Raw genomic sequence first — 21,628 nt, 5'->3', positions numbered from 1 at the left:
CCAGACAGTAACTCATAGGTTTAAAAAATTCTAACTTTATTGCAGTGAACTTAAATCGCCAGAGGGAGACAATTAGATTATTGACTCTTCCAGGAGAGATTCAAACTGATTCACATTTGTTTGTTAGAATTACCATCTTCAAATAATGTCTTGCCAGTTACCAACTAATTATATCCCAGTAAAAGATTAAGTGTTGAACAGAGATACTTCTTCAGGATAACTATAAAAAGTGAATAGATAGAAGTGAAGATGTAGAGAATGAGCATGCATACTCATTAAGTAGAATAGCATATTGGGCAGCCTGCATCCCTCCAGAAATGATCTGCTGGGTCATGTGTGTCATCTTGGTGAGGAGAGCTCTCAGTAGTTTTTGGGTTCTTCGCAGGACAGTTGCAGGGTGAGTAGTCAGTGAAGCTAATGCCTCTGTTCCCAGGAAAGTGCAAGGAAAGTAATCTTACTGCTACCCCAAAAAATGCTGCTTTATCCTTGTCCTAGAAACAGCTGCTGATAGCTCGATTGTTGTGCAGACAATACAAGTGGAATAATACAAATAACAGTTCTAATTCATAAAAGGGCAGTCCTCAAGTAAAATCATTGTACCTCAAATGCACACCCTTTTTCTCCCTTAAACTCAAATCTGTATTTCTCCATACAATTGTTGTCATAAACTGTCAGATCATGAACTGCTTATCTTTCATGGGTTAGCATTTTCTCTAGGTTTCATGTACTTCTCGGAATGCATATAAAGGAGTCTTATGTTTTTCCCTGTAACAAAAAATTACTATATTTAAAAAAAAACTCATATGGTTTTATTTACCCCATCCAAGTTTTGATCTCTCCCCTTTGAAACAAAGGTTGAAAATAAAAGAATAAAACTTTTACATATATAGGTAAATTAATATGCAATATGAACATTGTACATTCTGAAGAGCTAAAATGGTGAATGATCATGCAATCCTTTGATCATTTCTTTCTGTTTCTCTCATACTTAGTTCTTTTATATTTACAGAATAGGAATAAGCCCATGGATGGACTCTTCAGTTTCTGTTTTTTCATTCTGCTTCTGTCAGCTGACCTTTACTTCTGGAGTAGATGGACACTTTTTCCATTCTCCCCTGATCTCATAAATTTTGAAAGACAGTCAGTATTCTTAAAATGAACCAGCAGAGCAGATTCAGCAGTTTCAGTAACATGAATGCGGCAGAGGAGACTTTTGTCTTGTTGGGACTTAAACAATTTAAGTCAGCCTACAAATTACATTTTGGATGTCTTGAGCAAAGTTACAAAACAGTTACTTGGGTATATTTGACCTGTATTCATCAAACAGAAGTAATACTTATTATAACTGCTGTTCACTGAAGGCTGCAGCAAAAGATTCCTTACTTTGTTTGGTGTAGGTGTCTGTGATGTCTGTGCTATCTGAGCTCCAGCACTCATCAAGTGAGGCTAATGAGGCCTCAAAATTAAGAGCTGCTACTTTGCAGGGTGTCAGGGCAGTGCAGAGAATGGAGGGTGGGAATAAATTGCTCAGAATTGCTCAAACCAGTGAACAAATATAATGGTGCATTCTGTACAAACTGCAAGTGCTGCCCTGTAGTGAACTCCACAGAAAGGAAATTACAATGATTGAGTCATATGGTCATGAGCTTGAAGTTTGCTGTAGTAAGGAGATCGTGAGAAAAATGCTAGAATAGCCTGTGCCATTTTTGTTATTGAAAGAAAATACATGAGTCAAAAACTGTATTTTTAGTGGGAAAACCCACCAAATTCAGAATTTCAAGCAATATCTTAAAATAAGCATTCATAAAAGAAAAATGAGTAATCTACAAAAAGAAAAAAAATTATCATAGCAAGTAGTGATGATCTACTTTGTTTGTCCTAGATGAGGGTAGCAATTGGAGATTAAAAAAAAACAATGAAACAAACCATAAATTAATGTTTCACTTATCAAGAAGCAATTTATTGGCAGCTGCTTCTCATAATCAAGCTTTATTGCTCTTTTTTACCTTCTTTATATATAAAGTAAGAGAAAAATGTATCTATAGGCCTACTAAAAATTTTATTCTTTGGTTCACTGTATGAGTATTTCAAAGAGTGCACACCTTATAGTTGTTATGAATAATAATATCCTTTGTGATACCAGATGCATGAAAAGAGTAAGGAAGGGTGTTATCTTTCATAAGTCTGTAGTAGAAAAGTTGGGATTTTTTTTCCTGCTATATATACATCATTTCTCATTAAAATTAAGCAGGAAATTTTTCTCTAATTGTGACATTTTTCATGTGTCTTAATCAAGAATTGCATGAAATTCAAGACATTTAAAGGAGAAATATGGGTGGCAGCAAGCTAAACTGGGAATTTATTTAACACATACTCTTTTAGATGCACACACACATGTAAGCAAAGGTCATAAATCTGCAGCCCTCTTGAGCAGTAAGGGAGGGGAAAAAAAATCAATTCTAATCAGGATACCAGTGCTATACCTCATAATAACAACTTCTCCATACACCTGAGGCACTTAGGAACATTTTTTATAAATTTTAAGTAAAACCTCTTAGTTTTATTCTGTAATAGAACAAGGTGGAAGCAATATATAACTTTTTATAGTTTCACTTCCTTTATTTAGTAGTTCTTAGTTTCATTGTCTCTGTAAACATTAAAATCCAGATTAAATACAATAGCCATGAACTTCATTATCACAAGAGTTTAAAAGGTTTGTTCAAAAGCAGATATGCTGCCATTAAATGATACATTGTGTGAGCAATCTTTCAAGGCATCACTGAGATATGGGAATCGGGTTTTTATTTTATTTTCTCAAATGAACTTTATAAAATTGGATTAGATCATTGTTCTTGAACTGACTTGCCTTGTATCTTTGTAATCTAAAGTGAAGGCAAATTTATGGGAAGAAAATTAATTCCATTTCTGTGCAGTTAATAGAATTACCCAGAATAACTAGCAATTTTATTTCCTCAGCATTTGGTTTTTTCCTATGTCAAAAGTGAGCTGTGATTTTTTTCATTTAAAAAAGTTCATCATCTTCTGTCTTGGAAAAAAAAAATATTTCATATATTTTAAAACCTGCTAGCTGGGTAGACTGGAAGTCCAGAACTTCACAGATTCAATAAATGAACCCGTACTTATTAAATATTTCAAAGATGTTTTAGAATGTGTGGTAGATTTTAGAACTAGGTTTTTATTCTTTCTAAATGCAACATGTAAGTGTACCTATGTATTTTTGAGCAGCTGATTAAGGTTGTAAGCGTTGAATTATAGTCAGACTAGCATTGCCATTTCTTTATAAGCTCTCTGTCACAAACCTTTCTCCTTCCTCTTTCTTTTTACTGTATTTACATGTTCCTTTCTTTTAAATTTATGAAATTGGACTTCCTTAAACCATAAATAAATACTTCTCTTCTACAAGTAGTACACAATTCTACTATTCTTAGCTTTCCATTTGTATATTGCCCTGTCTTTCCATACATTAAATGACATAAGCAATCAAATTACAAAGATATGCAATTTTTAAATTGTGAGGATTTGAGAGTAAGATTCTGCTTTTTTTAGCTAAGATTATAATATTTAAAATGTATTTTTTTTATATTGAATAATTGTGGTTTTGGAAAAGTAGATACTTTAATACATATAAAATAGACATGTGACACCAACACAAAAAGTTCTACTAAAAAAGTGAATTTTTTGATGATTTTTTAATCACTTATTTAAGAAAAAAGCTAATTCATAGTTAAATGCTTACACCGAGTTCCAGATATAAGCAAGAGCAATTCAAATTTCTGTGTCACAGTTAGATATGCAGCTGAAGTGAATTTTCCACAACCCTCTGTGAATTTCATTGTTGATAATCAATAAAGACAAATTTTGGTGCATCTGTGCTCTTTATGAAATATTTGGTTCTATTTGTTAGCTCATGAAGAATAAGCTTCATGAACTGCAGGGCCACTTTATCAATTTATTATTTATTCATTTTTAGGCACTACAGCAGTTAATTAAATTTGCCAAAAAGTCATGTGTAGTTTAAAAGCTGAATTTGATTTTCTTTAAACGAATAGTAAATAATTACTGCTAAAGCAGGAAAGATCAGATATTGAAAAGCGGGATAATTGAGAAACTGAGAAATGTGTTTTTCCTACAATATTTTTCTTTTCATGTCCTCCTTTTATAATTGCATTCCCATCTCCCTATTTATTTCTGTGTTTGCAGAGATTTATTGTTCATGTTTGGCAGTTTGCCAGTGCTGTGAACCATGTTTTGCTTTGCTTTACCCACTCTGTATCCCATAAATCAACTTTTTGGTGGCTGTGTGTCAGGAAATGGTACATGTGAAGAGATAACATCAACAGTAAAAACAATAAAAATGTAATTTTATCTAGAATTAATTCAGTATAATATACATGGCTGGAAATACAGTGAGAGTCAAATACTACTTAACCTTCGTGTGGTTTGGAAAAGTAGAGATTCTCCATGGACAAGGATAAAGAAATCTGGTTTAGAAAAAGATTAGAATCATCACTACCACAGCCTTTTGATATCACATTTAGCAGAAATTTATTTTGGAAGGCAGTTAGTGCAGCAGGTAGGAATGTGGAAGAGACAGGCAGAAAATCAGAAGTGTTTGTGGCAAATTAGAGAAGTATATTAATTTTTCAAAACTTGGAGTCAGTATTCAATGTAGATGAAGCACGATAAAGCCAGCACCCAGAAATAATGCTCACAGAGCTCATACCCTGCAGGAGGCTGGAGGTTTTGCAGATTGAGATCCCAGCCTCCTGCCTATGGGAAAGGAAAAATGAGGAGGAGATGAACAATTTGATTCTGTACCATGAATTTATTGGTTCAGGCTGTGCTGCACCCATACAATGGCTGGTGGTGGGGGTGTCCCCTCCTTCATGATAAGTATAGTATGTGACCTGATGCCTCAAGCCTGTCCAAGCTGCCTGCACAGCCTGGACGATTTTATTTTAAGGGAAATTGATATGAGAGTTCTCAGTTTATGTGTACTCACTGTTGGTTACCTTGAATCTCCATTTAAGTGAAATTACACGTCTGCACAAAGATTAAACTCCTTGCAGTATTTTATAGAATTAAGTGTATTCTTCAGAAAACAAGTATAGAGATATTAATTTATAGAAAATCATCACAAACTGGCCTTGATGGAAGGTCCAGTCTTAATATAAATAGTTTCTTTCTTATGACTCATAATAGTATTCAAATTTTTCCTGTATTTTTTTAATACCATACTTCTTGTGCTGTAATTAGAAGTGAATTCAATTGTTATTCTTGTCCATTCTAGGTACAGAGATCAAGAAATAAGCAGTTACGTGAGCTGTTTCCAGATGGATTTAGTATTCATCACGCAGGAATGCTGCGGCAAGACAGAAGTTTGGTTGAGAACTTGTTTTCTAATGGACATATCAAAGTCTTGGTTTGTACAGCTACACTTGCTTGGGGTGTCAATCTGCCTGCTCATGCTGTTGTTATTAAGGTAAGAGCTTCCCTACTCTGCAAGGGGTTATCTGTCTCAAAAGAAACCTGTGAAGAAGTATAGAAGCAAGATCGCTTGTGAGTTTTGGACCTGGAGGGGAAATATCTGATTGACTTGAAATGTTATTTATATCTCATTAAACTGATTCTCTCCAGTGGGAGTCTAGTTTGTATAGTAAAGATTTAAATATATCAAAGATTATGAAAGGATTAGTTAAAGTACACTTCTGAAATCATACTATATTTGCCTAATTTCAGTATTCAGCTCATCAGGATTATATTCATGTGTATTTATGTTAATTTTTATTAACTTTTCCTCAACCAGGGAACACAAATATATGCTGCAAAAAGAGGCTCCTTTGTTGACCTTGGAATTTTAGATGTCATGCAGATATTTGGTCGAGCTGGACGGCCTCAGTTTGACAAATTTGGAGAAGGCATCATTATTACAACTCACGATAAACTCAGCCATTACCTGACTCTTCTAACACAGCAGAACCCAATTGAAAGCCAGTTTCTTGAAAGCCTTGCAGACAACTTAAATGCAGAGGTAACTTTTGATTTGTTTTGAGAAACTAGCAAACTTTAAAGGATTGACATTATTTGAAACAAAAAAGCAATGTTGTCACACGTAATACAATTTTCATTGTACATATTTTATTACTGTTAGTGTATAGGTGTGTATGTTTAAGTGAACTGCTACATATGTGAAAATGGGGGGGTCTTTTGCAAAAGATAGTAGGTATTCAAAGTAGGATAGAGGGTCAAAATACCATTAAGATGAAACTGTAGCAATGCAGCATTTACCTTTTAATCAGAAGTGATTTTTTAGAATATAGTAAGTATTCTGCTTAACTGAGAAGTAAAATCCACAAAAAAATGAAAGCCTCTCTTTCTGTATGTAACCAAATTCACATACTTGACTGCAGCATAGGAAGAATAAAGGACTTGGCTTTAACTTTTTTTTTCAAAGGCACTAGACATTTTTTCAGTTGAAGTCAAGCAGTTTAGCTAAAGTGAAATGTCCAGTGACATAAAACTGCTTATCATTTTGAAAGATGTGGGGTTTATTTGGTCTATAAAGAATAGACTTTTAAAGATGCTTGTTATTTTATCTACACAATTCTTACATATTTGTTTATTTTAGATTTTCATAAATTTTTCAATTTTCCCATCTCTCTACCACAAAAAAGAGCAAAAATAAATGGAAGGCGTACTTGCATTGGGCAGATGTATTGCTCTCAACCATTTCCTTTTGACAATACTTAATGATCCTGGAGATAGACAGCTCTGAATATTCCCTAAGTGGAACTGGATGGATATTCAGTTATTTAAAATTGCATAGTAGCAGCTTACATGTTAGCAGTAAAAATGTTTATCCTAAAGTTGGTTGTGTAGGTCAGGATTATTTGTGGTTATTGTTCAACACCACGGTAAGTCAGGAGAGATTGATCCCGTCTTGGGATACCATGTGCCTTTTCACTAGGAAAAAAATCCAGTCATATTTCATAGAAGAGCTTTGTTCTTTTTTTTTTGAGACACAGAAGTAGACAATGAAACAAGAATTGGGTGGGCTTTCCTTCACAGCAGAGGAGTTTGCTACATTTTTTAAATACTAGAAAGTTAGTCTTTTTTTCTGATTTTGTGTAATGGTAGCAATCTGAAAAGAACGGTGTACTCATGGCTTTAAAACTACCCCAGATTCCATAAAGTGATTCAGCTGCAGAAGCTGAAGATGCAGTCAGAATTTTGTTAATTACTGCGATAAGTGATTGGTAGTAGAAATAGCAATGGAGTACAATAGTATAGCAAGGGCATGAAAGCAACATATGTGGTAGTACTTATCATCCTGTCATAACATGCAGCAAAAATTAGTACCTTCCAGAGTAGAGGTAACCAATACTGTGAGCATTGACAAGGAGCTATTGTGTCAATGTTTTTTGGAAAGTAACTTAATCATTTCCATATAATTGGAGTCAGTCTAAACTTCTGTGTATGCTGATTTGATCTAAGATAGTGTGATTATTTGAGAAAGATACAGGTGGTTTAGAAGAAATTGTTAAGTTTATCTGGAGATGACTCTTCCAATATGCTGCACTATTCTGGAAAAAAAACCCCACGGTTTAAAATATATACCATTATATGAATCAGTATTTAGTCTTATTAAGCACATTCAATTTTAGTCATTTTCTGCCCCTTGGTAGTAACAAAGCACTGTATGGATAGAAAATATACGGATTTTGACTGATTTGTTACAGAAATCAAGACAAGTATGTTGATGACCACTGTCAACTTCTCCATAACAGAGCCTGTTGTTAGCACCAGGAAATCTGCACTGAAGGATAATAAAACATCTTGTAGGAGCAGAATCTACTTTTATTACAAGTCATTCAGGAAATCCAAATGCTTATTCTCTAGTTGTAAAGAGAAACAAATTAAAGGCCAGAAGCACTGCTGAATTGTTTAAATTCTTAATTTGTTATGGACACACCAACAGCTGACAAAAGGGCTGATAAAGTGAAGGCAGCAGTTGGACGTATGGGAAGACTTCATGTTTCCACAAGAATATGAAATTGCTTTTATCTAGACCAGGTCTCTTGGCAGAAATAGGTAGATGGTAAGGATGATTCAGATATTTCAGGTAATACAGCATATAATCCTAGCCACATATTCGCTAAATGGAATCCAAGGCCTTGAATTTTGTACCTAGACTTATGTGGTGCAGGAGAGAAAATTTGGAAAATAGTGCACAAAAATTGCAGTGTTTCTAATCCCCATATAAAAAATAATTTTCTAGAAGCAGGAAATTTTCAGAAAGGATGGGCAAAGGAATAAATCCATCTCTGTGAGAGGAACCCACCAATTTTTCTGTATGCTTCAGGAGAGAACAAAAGCAAATTAAGATTATATGACAGTAATAAATTAATATTGCAATAATAATGCAAGTAATATGATAAAGTAATATGGCAAAAGATTGCACCTCTCCTGGGACAAGAACCAGGATGTTTTGGCTGCCATGAGCCAGTGGCAGGTTTAGAAAACAAAATTACGTCAGCTGGGTGGTTAAACAGTGGAACTCTCTACAGGGAGCCGTTTCTAAACAGAGAAGTACTTTAAAAACTGTTCAAAAATGGAATAAAAATCCATTTAAAGATACCAAGTGCAAAGCCAAGACTAAAGACCTTGAGATGCAGTAGTTAAAATATTTGGGAGAAATGTATATGGTGCTTCTTCCTCATTGTTGCATTGTGCCCTTCAGCACTTGCTGTTGCCTAACCTCAGAGACAGCCGATCTTGGTGCTTCAGTGCTTTTGTTCTTAGGAGAACTACAGAGTGGGGAAACCTGAAATACATCCAACTTCGTTGAGTTGACACCAAAATTAAGGCTTTGAATGTGTGTGTCAGCATGTCAGTCTGGCTGTTAATTCTCTCCTACAGATCTGAGTTTTGGTTTGGTTTTGTGAGGATTTTTTCCCCTAAAAATTAGCAGAATAGTAAATGATAAGTGATCATCAACAAAGGCATAGAGATGCCCTTTACCTTTGTTTGCTGAAATTTTGCCAGTGGGCATAATAGGATGTAAAAAGGAATAAAAAAGCTGGTTAAGGTACTTAGTTGAGAGGAGCAAGTCCTGGGGCAGTTGACCAGCTGGCAAACAGAAAATACCTACGGCTGTCTTTTCTGGAAATACAGGAAGAAAGATAAGATGCAGGGAATGTGGCTTAATTAGACCATAAACTTTAACTTATCTGGGAACTATCATCAATAGCTCATACGATGCAGGTCACCATTCCTTCCCTAATGGTTTCCACCTGATAGAGCCCTCCCTGACAAGCACAGCTGGACTCCAGCTTGTTTGCTGGGATGACTCCTTTCCCCAGAGAGCTTAGGAAATGATTTGCAGTGCTGGACAGTGGGTATACCTTCCCCAGGGTGTGTGCCTTCACTTGCATGTGCTTGCGATTTTCCTCTGAAGACAGGAATGTAGAACGTGGTGACTTTTTATTCAGGACAAACCTCGCAATCTTTTGCCTTGAAAGAAAGGGTTCTCAGAAGAGATGAAAAACTCCTTCAGAGTCCTTCCAAAAAAAGAAAAATCACTCAGGAGGTGGCTGATCTGGGTATGGGGCAAAGCATAGGAGATTCTGCTTGACTTGGGACAATTCTAGTAGCAATAATTATTTCAAAAGCTTCACAGGAATAAGACCTGTCCTGTGGGGCTGAAATAGTAATTTAAAATCCACTGGTTTCAAAAGGAAACAGAAAACTGCTTATTCGGTTGTAAGAAAGGTTCCTTGCTCTCTCTTACCTTAACAACAAATATTTGATACAGATATTGAAGTTTTTCTTCATGTAATCTGACTCAGTTATACAACAATAACAGACATTATATTTGTAAAAAAGGCACATATATGTAATAATGTATTATTCTATATAATAAGTTCAGTATATATTGTCAGTAATATTTTATGCCATTTTCTAATTATCAGAAATATCAGAGAAAAAAACCTAATTTTTCAAGAGCTGCCCCCCAAAAGCCATGCTACTTATATCTGTTTACACTTTTTTGAAAATCAAAACCACCTTCTCTGAAATACCATTCAACTTCATAAAGTTTGTGGTATAGCATTTGTAAGAAAAAAAAAGGGGGGCAAAAAGAAAATAAAAACTAATAAATGCTGCTAAGCACGTTGCTCAATGATGGCAACATCAGTCACTGCAAAATTAGTTAAAATTGTGTGATGCTGATTATTGCTGGAATTTAAAATTACACAGTGAGTTGGATAAATGTAGTACTCAAAATTCCATTCTGTGAGTGATGATACACCATTTGAACTGTGAAAAATCAAAATTGTTTTATGACAACTGGTGCAATTGAACAATACAATGTCAAGATAGTAAATATTTCTACTCATCATTTATTCCACCTGTAACTAAATGCCTAGTACACAGTTGAGGAAATTCTGGAAACTTGGATCATTCATACTGTTGCAAGATAAATTTTCAGTCCCATAAGAACTGTACTTGAACACTAGATGGCAGCAAATTTTTAGAAATTACTCTGGGTTTTTTTTGACTGTATAATATTATTGACGTTGGGGGAAGAAGGAAAGTGCAGTATTAGATTTCGGTACCATATCTGAAACCCAACCATATTTCATAATTGATTTTTTCCTTCAATTTTGCTTTTATTTTATTAAATTAATTAATTAGACTAGGATAGAATAGCAATAGAATCAGATATTTGAGCAAATGAGGCAATGAAAAAGTGAGATGTGTTTTGTTTTTTGTCAGACTTCATGGTCCTCAGTAACAAGAATATTATGTTTTCACGATTGTGAAAGTCATTGCTACTAGTGGACTATGTTGTTAAACTGTTTCAAGTTCTGCACTGAAAGATATTTGAGTCATGCAAAGAAACCAAATGCTCCAAAAAACCTGTGTACAAATCAAGTAATAATAACCTGTGGGCTCTATTCCCTGTTCTCCCTGTAGTAGTCTGTGAGGAAGTGAGTGCTTTTGTAACTACTTCAATGCATTATGTAGCTGTATGCTTTGAAAAGCAGTACAATGGAACTTCCCCCAACCTCCTTAGGCTTTTGAACAACAAGTTACCACTTGAAAAATGTGTTAAGCAAAGCCTAGGGTTACTCCATGCTATTAGACCTTAATACTAACAAGGTTTTAAGTTTACTTAAGGCAGATATGGCTTTCATTGTTATTTTTTACCAGATATTTATATTATTTGAAAAAGAATGTCAGTATTGTTATTAAGGTCTAGGTACTTCAGTCTGAACATGCATATGTATTCAGTTCTATAGAGTCTTTTTATTATTATTTCTGCTAAGTCACGTGGAAGATTTATATGAAATCCAAACACCAATAAAACAAAAATAGCTTTAAAAATGCAGTAATGAATCACAAAACTTTGGTAAGAGGGACTTTTGCTTGTTTTAACAATCAGCAACAATCAAAAAAGGTTTATTCATAGGACATGCAGGAAATACTAAATTCTTCTGGTAAAATCAGGGTAACGAATTAAGCGGTAAAATTCTTTTTGTGAATGTAACCAGTAAAAATGGAGCTGAAGTTATCAAGTAAAAATGTGTGTGTGGTCAACAATTTGGTGACAAAAGTATTGAATTTTCAGGGAAAAAAATCATTTAGTACAAAAAATGGGTTTTGTATACCTGATTTAGCCTTGAAATATAAATTAACATGTTTATATATATATGTGTGTGTGTGTGAATATTATCTGTTCAATTTTGTTATATTTTGATATAACAAAAATGTAGCAGGTACTTGTATGTTTGACTTGCAGGTACAAAAGGAGAAAACTATTTGTAAAGACTGTGTATAATGGGATTGCCAAGTACGAGGAAGAAAAAACCTAAAGATTCTTGTGTCATTTTGTTTAGGACCTGATGGTGCTTTCATATTGACATGATGAAATTAATCTTTTAAATGTAGATTCTTTTCTTTTCAAGTTCTTTAAAATACCCTGACCATATCCACTACAGAATAATTTTGGTTTGATTGTCTTTTTATTTTGATAACAAACTTGCTCAATAACGTCTTTTAATTGTAAAAATCGTAAATGGTGTAGGAAGGATCATTTATGGTCACTGTATCTATAGTATTGTGTCAAAGCAACCCATGTTATTACATGTTCACAAGATAAAGATGCATAAATTGGTCAAGTTATTGTTTTAGGATTATTTCAAAATTAGTTAAGTTGGAAATACCCCAACACTTTCTTTAATCTTGTGCTAATACTCTGAATTCCATGTGTTTTCAGCCAAGTAGTTCTGTACAGCTGTAACATATATACTTAATTTTGTCTCTTCTCCTATTTCCAGATTGCTCTTGGCACAGTAACTAATGTGGAAGAAGCAGTAAAGTGGATAAGTTACACTTATCTTTATGTACGGATGAGAGCAAATCCATTAGTATATGGCATCAGTCACAAAGCTTATCAGGTATAAAATGCATTTTAAAAAAAATCGGTAACCTGTTCTGAGTCTCTAATCCTTCCCTGATGTGAGGATAAATATTTGTGATATTTCTACTTAACCTGACATCAGCAATTCTTTTAAAGTGCTTAGAAAAAGGAAGATATTTTCTGTAGCAGAGTGTTTTTAACACTGAATAATGAGGCCCCTTCTGTTCACATAAAAATACATTTTAACTGGTCAAGTTATGCTCCAAAGGACACCATACATTCTTACCACACAGTTACTGTAACTTAGGCTGTTTTCAGTGTTTCAGTTTTGTAGGCTAGATAGAAATGATAAAAGAGAGCATTTTTAGTTGCTTGAATTCCCGCTCACCCCTGTCAGCTTTTGTTTTAGACTGTTTCCTGGTATAATAATTTATAAAATATAAAATAAAAATTTTAGGTGGGTGATATTTTCTTTCATATGATTTATTAATTATAAGATTTTAAAATTAATTTTTTTGGAAATTTTTTTGCGTATTTGCAAGCATTCCATGCTGTGATATGAATCAGAGTACATTTACACAAGGGGATTTTTCCAAGTTTTTTCCATTATCTGTAATTTTTAGGAAGATTAATAGTTTACAAATTATATAAATATTATTACATTTTTCTATGTACAGCTGTTTATAAGCATATAATGTTAACGTGGTTAGACACAGTTAAATGAGCCTAATGCAGGTCAAACTCACAACTGTATGGTAACTGCAGTTTATTTCACATCAAGGATCCGTTTTGTGACTTTGTAATTTATTTTGACATTGTGAGCAGCAGTTTGTTAGGTCATGGTGACATGTAGAGGTGCATATCAGCAGTTTTTTGATATTTTTTGTCTCTGATAGTAGAAACTGCAGTGGAAATAGGTGTGCTATTCCTTAAGAAAGCTTCTGCAGACACCTTTATACCTCTGGTTATCTCACGTTTCTTTCCTATAAAAAGCCATATAGTACATTACCATATGTTAATATAATAGTATATAACACAGACTACAAAGTAATAGATAAATGAGAATCAAAAATGTATTTGCTAGTGAGAAGAATGTTGTTGTCCCACTAATATAAATTCTAGTTTTTGTTACACTACCAAATTCTAAATTTAAAAAAAATGGTACTGTAGTGATAATAAGTGGTAAAAAAAGCAATAAAACACTAACAGAAATATCTTTAATAAATTTTAAAAATAATGAACAGCAGTTTCTCCACTTCCCCCTGCTCTAGTGTTTCTGTTTAGCTGCTGAGAAAGTGAGGATTGCCAGCACTTGCTATATTCTTCCACTAACCTTCTTTTTACTCCTTTTTACTTAAAAATTCATATTTTTGAGTTAAGGCAGTAACAAATTGTATCAATGTGAAGCATTACCCATTCACATAGGAACAAAACCAATGCAAATCCCCTTGTTTTCTAGATAACCAGTTTTAAATGTCAAACCTTATGTGTGATAGAGAGTATATGGATGCTCTAGTGCCAGATGCAGGTATAACCGAAGCTTTGGACAGTTAGACCAGTCTGGGTATAGGTATCCAATTTTCATAATTGGTGTGTCTTAATGTATTTTAGTAATGTTGCAGTACGCCGGTTTCTGTTTTCACTGACAGTCAGTGTTATCCATTCAGAATCCCTATATCCCTCGTGGATCACACTTCCTAGCTGTTTGATGAGACTGAGATCATGCAAATGCATTCCCCATTCCCTTTCCACTGATGCTCCCCATATCCAGTAATTATACTCTACACCACACAATAGGGTACACATTTTTGGTACCCCACATGTTGTCTCCAGGATCTTTCTGGGCTACACTCAGGAGCAGGCTACTGCAGGTCCACTGCTTTGATCTGTGATTTTTTAAGTTGTTTGCCAGAAATGCCAATAATGCCTCTTACCAATTCATGAAAATGGCCAAAATTAATGATGAGCAGCAAGAAAAAACAAAGAGTGGAAGGAAAAAGTGGAGCAAATGCAAATGTCGTATTAGTGAAGCCACCAGTATGAATTACAGGCATACTTCTCATACTTCTGGGGTTCCATTGAAAAGGTGCCGGGATTAAATAAACTTCTTTGTCTATTTTCTCCTCTTTTTGGTTCCATTCTTTGGTGTTCCCACAGTTAAGTAGAGCTTTTTATCACCATAAAACTTATGTTTAGATATAAAAATTAGAGGAGCTTGTGCCCAACATTTCTCTCAGTAAGTTAGAGGAAAACGGTGTAGATAATAATGTACTTTATAATGAATAGTAATGTACTTTATCATGCATTCTTAAATTTCTATACGCATTCTCCAGACCTGCTCAGTTCCATACTGTGGACATGCCAAGGCTCATTTAAAGAGAATGGCTCAAAGCTGTTCTAGACTGGATCCTTTATTCTGAGGGTTTCTAATTATGCAAGTTCAGCAAGAAGGGTGCTAACCATGGATTCTCTAAACTCAAATATTGTTTCACAGCTTTTTCAAGTTGGTGACCTTTCCTTTAAAGTTAAAACTTTGTAAAAAATGTTAGTGTGCTGTTGCAGCTTCAGGTTTTATGTAAGGGAAAAGATTGGCAGGTACTTTGGACTGGCAAAGGAGTAGGGAGTCATTTTGATTTTTTTTTTTTAATTTTTCCCCCCATGATAGCTTTAAGAAATGTTGAACATCTGGCATCTAGATCACTTTTTTTTGACCAACTCTGCTCTGAAATCTGACCTCACTGCATGACTTACTATTGAGAAAAGAACTCTAGACCTTTGCCATTTTAGCTTTTGACTTGAAACTAAGGCAAGCCATAACTAAGGAGAAACAGCTTTACGGTAACTGGCAAACATGGAATATTAGGAACTAGTCTTGCAGCTGTTTTGTGGAGATGACTACGTTTGTCTGCAGCTTCACCGACCATGAGATGATGTACTTCTGCACAAAGGTGAAACTGAATCTTGGCCCAGGGAAAACCAGAGCAAACCAAGGCACAGCAATTCTTAAATTCTTGTCTACAGACACAAGTTTTATTAAATGCTAAGCACCATTATAAGATGTTTTCTAAGTAAACATAATATGCTCTCGCTCAAATTTGTACATAGTTCAGCCTGAACTGTAGTGCATATTTAATAACTAGTTATGGATCTTGGAGTAATTCTTTTAAATTACTCCTTTTTGCTGTCTTGGCCATGTAACTGTTTCAGATTTACCAAGAGGGCTGGTATGACTTATTGCTAGGAAATCTGAACTATACATAAGCCCTGAAATAAGAACACTGCCTGTGGACTAGAACGGTGTTTTAGTCTTTAAAACTAATTATTGCTTGTCTGATTAGAGCCATATCTCAGGTGCACATATACCAGAAGGTTAACATAATTAGGAATCCCTTTTCACTCATCCCTGTCAGTGTGGGTATCCCAGGTGCCTGATGTGGAAACACACAATTATACAGCAGTCCTACTCAGATGGGAGTTTTGCCCAGCCTTTTACGTACTAATGAGATAATGTGCATTATTAGTAGGACAAAATGTCCAAGTTCCTGAACTTTGATATGAATAGAAGTGGTGTTGGGCACAGGAAGCTCCTTGGTGTGCTTTTAACATGAATGTTACTGTACATCTGTAACTCACTAATTAGAATATCCCAATTAACATACCAAAGGCTTTTGGGGATGTTAAAGGTTTTTTTTGGCTAGGAAATATTTAAGCCATGCAATTTGAAGCTTAATCTGTTATCAAAGTAATTAAAGCCAGCCTCATGTCAGCTACACAGGAAGGCATATCTTCAGCCATTTTCATAAACAGAAGGCACCATAAGATAACATGTTTTTTTGAAGTGATACAGTAATGATAAGGATAATTAATGAAGAATATGTTATCATTAAAGCATCTTTGAAATTTTTCAATGTAAATTTGTTTCATAATCATACTACTGTTTCATAAATAGTATTGGTGTCCATTGTAATGATAGTCCCAAATAATTGTAAAAGAAATTTTATTCTAATTATTTTGTCCTGTACATTCAGGTTTTGGTCAGTAATGTCAATATAACTGTTATTAGTGAGATCTCAAGAAAATTATGTCTTAATAACTGTACCTTCATTTTATCAGGGTTTTGACTTTGTGTGACTGGATTACCTCAAGGAAATTTTATATTTAATACTTCTTTTATGCAAATAAATATGTGTGTTTCATTTCTAGATGGATCCAGGTCTAGAAAAGCACAGAGAACAATTGGTTATTGAAGTTGGCAGAAAATTGGACAAAGCCCGCATGATTCGCTTTGAAGAACGGACTGGCTTTTTTTCTTCCACAGATTTAGGCAGAACTGCTAGCCACTACTATATTAAATACAATACTATAGAGGTAAAAGATGATGTCCTGTTTCTGGAGGATTTTTTTCCTTTTTATTTTAACATATGCCTAAAATAGTTGTATTTTATAATAGTATTGTATAATAGTTGATATTACAGAATATGTAGCTGATCTGTTCACTGTATTTTCAAATCATATTTACTGAAATGGGGGGAGAGGAAATAGGAAAAAGAAAGAAACTAAGTATCAAGCAATACTGAAAATTTAGTTTCAGTGTGAGGTGAGATTTGAAATTTCTGTAGTCTTTTCAACTTCTTATAGAAGATTTATAAGAAACATTTTGATATTCATGTTGTGTGCAACCATTGGTACATGATAGCACATTGTACTGTAGTGTCTGATAACAGATGACCTTTTCTCGGGAAAAGTTCTATCATGTTGACAACCTTGAACAACTCCTGGCACGGTAATCAGATTGTGTTGTAAACATGTACAAAATTTTGTAGTATTGGAAACTTGATTTAATGTACACATTCATCTTAAAACATTTTCTTTCTTAGCAAATAAGTGTTTTTCTTGAATAAAAGCTAAACATTCAGCATTAATAATTTTTAACTGTATACTGTCACTGTGTATAATTAGTCTCACATATTTATTCTGTCAGATATGTCCTAGACTTTTTTTTAAGTGGCTCCATTGCATGTCTCCTGTTTTTGGGGTGGCCAAGGCACTGGGAGCGACTGTTTTTCTGAAACTGCTGAAAAGTCATTATGGAATTTGTTCCTGTTTAAAATGCATCACCCCTGTCTTCCAGTAACTTGCATTTTAGCCTTATATGCCTTTTAAGCTCTTGGCTAAGGTTTTTTCATATCCTGTTACATGTGTATTTTTATTTTCAGTGACAAATCAATTCTTTTTATTTTTAATAGACTTTCAATGAATTGTTTGATGCTCATAAAACCGAAGGCGATATTCTTGCTATAGTATCAAAAGCTGAAGAGTTTGAACAGATAAAGGTAAAGTTAAAGAATATCTTGAAACTAGAAACTTCTGTAGTACTTACTCCATTGTCTACAGATATTGTCTACAGACACAAGTTTTGTTAAATGCTAAGCACCATTATAAAATGTTTTCTAATTAAACAAAATATGCTCTCGCTCAAATTTGTACATAGTTCAGCTTGAACTGTAGTGCACATTTAATAACTAGTTATGGATTTTGGAGTAATTCTTTTAAATACTTTTAAAAACTTTGCAGCTCTTCAATTATTAACAGGTGAAGCTAAGTGTCCATTTGAATAGTGTGCCTAGGGATGAGATAGTTTCTCTGTTTGAAGTTTAAGGCATTATTGGATGTCTCAATGAAGAGTTTGCTTTATCAGGAATGAGGCAGGACTCACTGAAGTGAACTCTGACATATTTTCTGCAGAGAACAATATTGGATTGGCAGAATGATAAATTCTCATAAATTCAAATCTGAAATCTAGAAAGTTATCATAACAGATTTTACACAGACTAGAAGATTACTGTTCTGTTGTACTCAGTTCAATTCCAACCTCCCTTTTGCCTCCCGTGTGGGTAGGACACAAGGCAATACATTCCAAGCTAGCATGAGCTTGTTTGCCCATGCTTCCGTCTCACAGAGGTATGAGCCAGACTCCACAGGGTTTGTTAGCTTGGGCTCATTGCCATTTTACCACAATTATACAACTTGCAGATCAGAGCTGGCTCTCATTCACCTGGCTCTGTGAGCTGGCAGTGTGAATCCCTCACCATCTACATATTTACATATTTGCACACATTGTCTGGGTATTACCGTCTCTTTATCTAATGGAGAAATTCTATTTTGCTGTAATCTCTTCTATTACAGAAGATAATAAGCAGTGAGGTTTCACAGTCATACATGGAACGTTTTCCAAGCTAGAAGGGCTTTTTTATGATAGTGATAATGCTTGACTAGGTCTAAATTTAGCGTAATTTAATATTTAAAAGGAAAGCATATGGAAAATATCATGTGATATGTTTCTGTATTTGTAATAAAGTTAGTAGTGATGCTTTTTGACTAAAACGCAGTTTTTCTAGTTTACTTTCTAGTTAGATTTATATGGTATGGTATCAGTGTACCATCTTTTCCAGATTTTTGTGATTCATTTTCTGTGCAGCTCTGAATGTTAAAATTAGTGACTAGTCTGCACAGCAATAACTCAGGATTTGCCCCTCTGTGTCACAGAAATTGTGACTATTGATAAATTATTTAAGTTTCCATAATGCCTTTAAAAATTCTGAATTTTGAGATATGTAACTCACCAGCAGCTGAAATACAGATCTGGATAAGACCTGTACTGTGCTGTGCAAGAGCAAAAGAAAATTATCCAAAATGCTGTTGTAAGCAGAGCATAAATATTCCCCTGAAAGTGGAGTCATTTATGATGGTTCTGTACTTCATGTTTTTCTTTCCTGTGGGACTAGTCACTAGAAAGTTGGGGATTTTAACCCAATTGTCTTAGGGTCTTTTGTATGTCAGGTAGTCAGGTCCAAATGAAAATTACTTTCAGATGGTTCCCTGCAGGGACCAAACATTTACCCTCTTTAAATAAGTTTTACACTAACAGACTATCAGTAAGTCAAAGAATATGTAGATTTATGCTAGTTTTGCCATGTAAGGGTCATCAGTTAGAATGTGAAATGTTATGCATTATTCAAACCATAGATATTAATATTTCTTTACTCATATTAAGACTTAATCTTATTAACAGTGAAAATTTTAATATGATGAATCATAGTACTTCACAGTTTTGAGTTGAAAAATGTATTATACCACATGCAAACAGTGTAACTATAATGAGTACATTTAATGTTAATTCAAGATTGCCCTAATCCAGATGGACAGAATTTTTACTCTGGTCAAATAAAAAATAAAATCTCATCAGATGAAGGATGGCAAGGTCAGAAGATTCAATTTTTATGGCATATCAAATTTTTGTATGTCAATGGAAACCTTAATAGATGGCGATGAATAACAAAATATAATTGTGTCCCTATTAAGATACTTTCAATTGTGGTCTATTAGCTACATTGTGGATAATGTGGGTTTACAGGTTTTTTCCTTCTTTTTTTTTCTCCTTCAAACTAGAGATTCCATTTAAAAGTAATATAAGTATGTTATAAGGAAAATTTGATTTCAGTGTAAAAATTTTTATCAAATTGCTTCAGCCTCTTCATAATGTATAATTGTGTTGTAGGTAAGAGAAGAAGAAATAGAAGAGCTAGATACCTTACTAAATGATTTCTGTGAACTTCCTGCTCCAGGAGGTGTGGAAAACAATTATGGAAAAATTAATATCCTCCTTCAAACATACATTAGCAGAGGGGAGATGGACAGCTTCTCCCTTATTTCGGATTCTGCATATGTTGCACAGGTAAAAATAGTATTTTCTACGTATTTGTTGCTGATTCCTGCTGTTTTAATTCTCCCAAATATTTGCAATTATACAAGTAGGCCTCAATCTCCATCTTTTTTGCACATTTTTGTGCAAGTTTCTTTGAAAATCAGAGCCTGGTGTTTGTGCATGTATGTGAGCTGTAACACTTGAGTAAAAAAGTTTTGCAAAAGGCTACCTTGGGAGACTATGGCAGTTTATGTTAATTATAAATGTCCTTTTTTTTGTTTGTAGTACCCGTGTGATCTTATTCTATTTAGTTCCTCTGTGATTGCTCAGAAATTATATTGTCTAAATTTCAGGGTTTTCTTCTAAATATGAAAGACTGTTGTAATGTATTTTTATGCTTTGCGTGTTTTTATACTTCATTCTGCAAAACATATTTTGTGTTTGACTCACATATTTTGGTTTACTCACGAAAGATGTGCTATTGTAATTCTGTTGCTAGATGTAATCTAGCAAAAAATGTGCAGATTTACATACCAGTCTGTGTATTTGTTTGTTGGCTTCATTTGACTCCTAAAGGGTTGATTGTAACACAGCATGTTTAGTTATCATGCATAGGCAGAGGGGGACATGACACAGAGATCTATATAGACAACTGTGATCCCAAAAAATGGTACCTTTTAGCCCGTCTCTCTCTTTGTTTTTATATTTAATAGTCAGCAGAGATGATGTATGGAATTATTTTTGTCTCATCCTTACAAAACTCCTTTGGAAAGAGTTAATTTAAAATTTGCATTTAGTTGGTGCTAAAGATGAGATTTAAATATTCAAAATTATACATAGTCTTTAGCAACATTTTCATAGTAGCATAACCTTTTTCAGAAATGTTTGTATTTTGTAGCACATATGAGTATAAATGAGAAAATGCTGAATTGATTGTGCACATCATAAAAATTGTGGCACTTGCACAACAAAATCATTTTCAGTAGGAACCTTTTAATCTTTGCTTTCATGGCAATTGCTTTTATTTGTCTGTCTCATTTATAGTATGTTTAGTGAGGCAAGATCATCTTCTCAGATCTTCATAAACTGTACTGTGGAACCAGTGCTACAAAGTGTGATTTTTTTGTTTTTACTTGGATAGTGAGTATTAAGAAAATTTTTCATCCTTTCAAAGTAAGAGGAATGTGCTTCTTTAGTAACATATGCTTCCTATCACAACCAAATAATTTTCTATTTTTTATTCCTGTTGGCATAGCAGAGCCAGTAGGGAATGATTATATTCTATTCAATGAATCAAGAACATAATTCCTAATCCAGACATAGTACTGGTAAGGGAAAAAAAAATTTTAAAAGCATAGCTTCATAATACAGCTTGAAAAGTTTTTGAAAGGAATACCATAACTTAGGTTTTCAGGATAAGACTGACCTCATTCAAACTTATGTTAATAATTATTTTTCCAAGTCCAAAGCATATTTAT

The 21,628-nt window shown here is 34.1% G+C and overlaps 1 protein-coding gene across 2 annotated transcripts in view; it reads left to right on the top strand.

Annotated features, from left to right (window-relative positions):
• Positions 1-21,628, top strand: part of ASCC3 (activating signal cointegrator 1 complex subunit 3) — a 249,556-nt gene that overhangs the window by 144,654 nt on the left and 83,274 nt on the right. For both annotated transcript variants that reach the window (XM_068184147.1, XM_068184148.1), the window contains exons 15-20: positions 5,312-5,503; positions 5,828-6,052; positions 12,363-12,482; positions 16,649-16,813; positions 17,692-17,778; positions 20,004-20,180. In XM_068184147.1, the coding sequence (XP_068040248.1) occupies positions 5,312-5,503; positions 5,828-6,052; positions 12,363-12,482; positions 16,649-16,813; positions 17,692-17,778; positions 20,004-20,180 (966 nt within the window). The remainder of the gene's footprint in view (positions 1-5,311; positions 5,504-5,827; positions 6,053-12,362; positions 12,483-16,648; positions 16,814-17,691; positions 17,779-20,003; positions 20,181-21,628) is intronic.

The sequence above is a fragment of the Anomalospiza imberbis genome, chromosome 3, assembly GCF_031753505.1.
Source record: "Anomalospiza imberbis isolate Cuckoo-Finch-1a 21T00152 chromosome 3, ASM3175350v1, whole genome shotgun sequence".
Taxonomy (NCBI): Eukaryota; Metazoa; Chordata; class Aves; order Passeriformes; family Viduidae; genus Anomalospiza; species Anomalospiza imberbis.
This window is presented reverse-complemented; position numbering and strand designations above follow the sequence as displayed.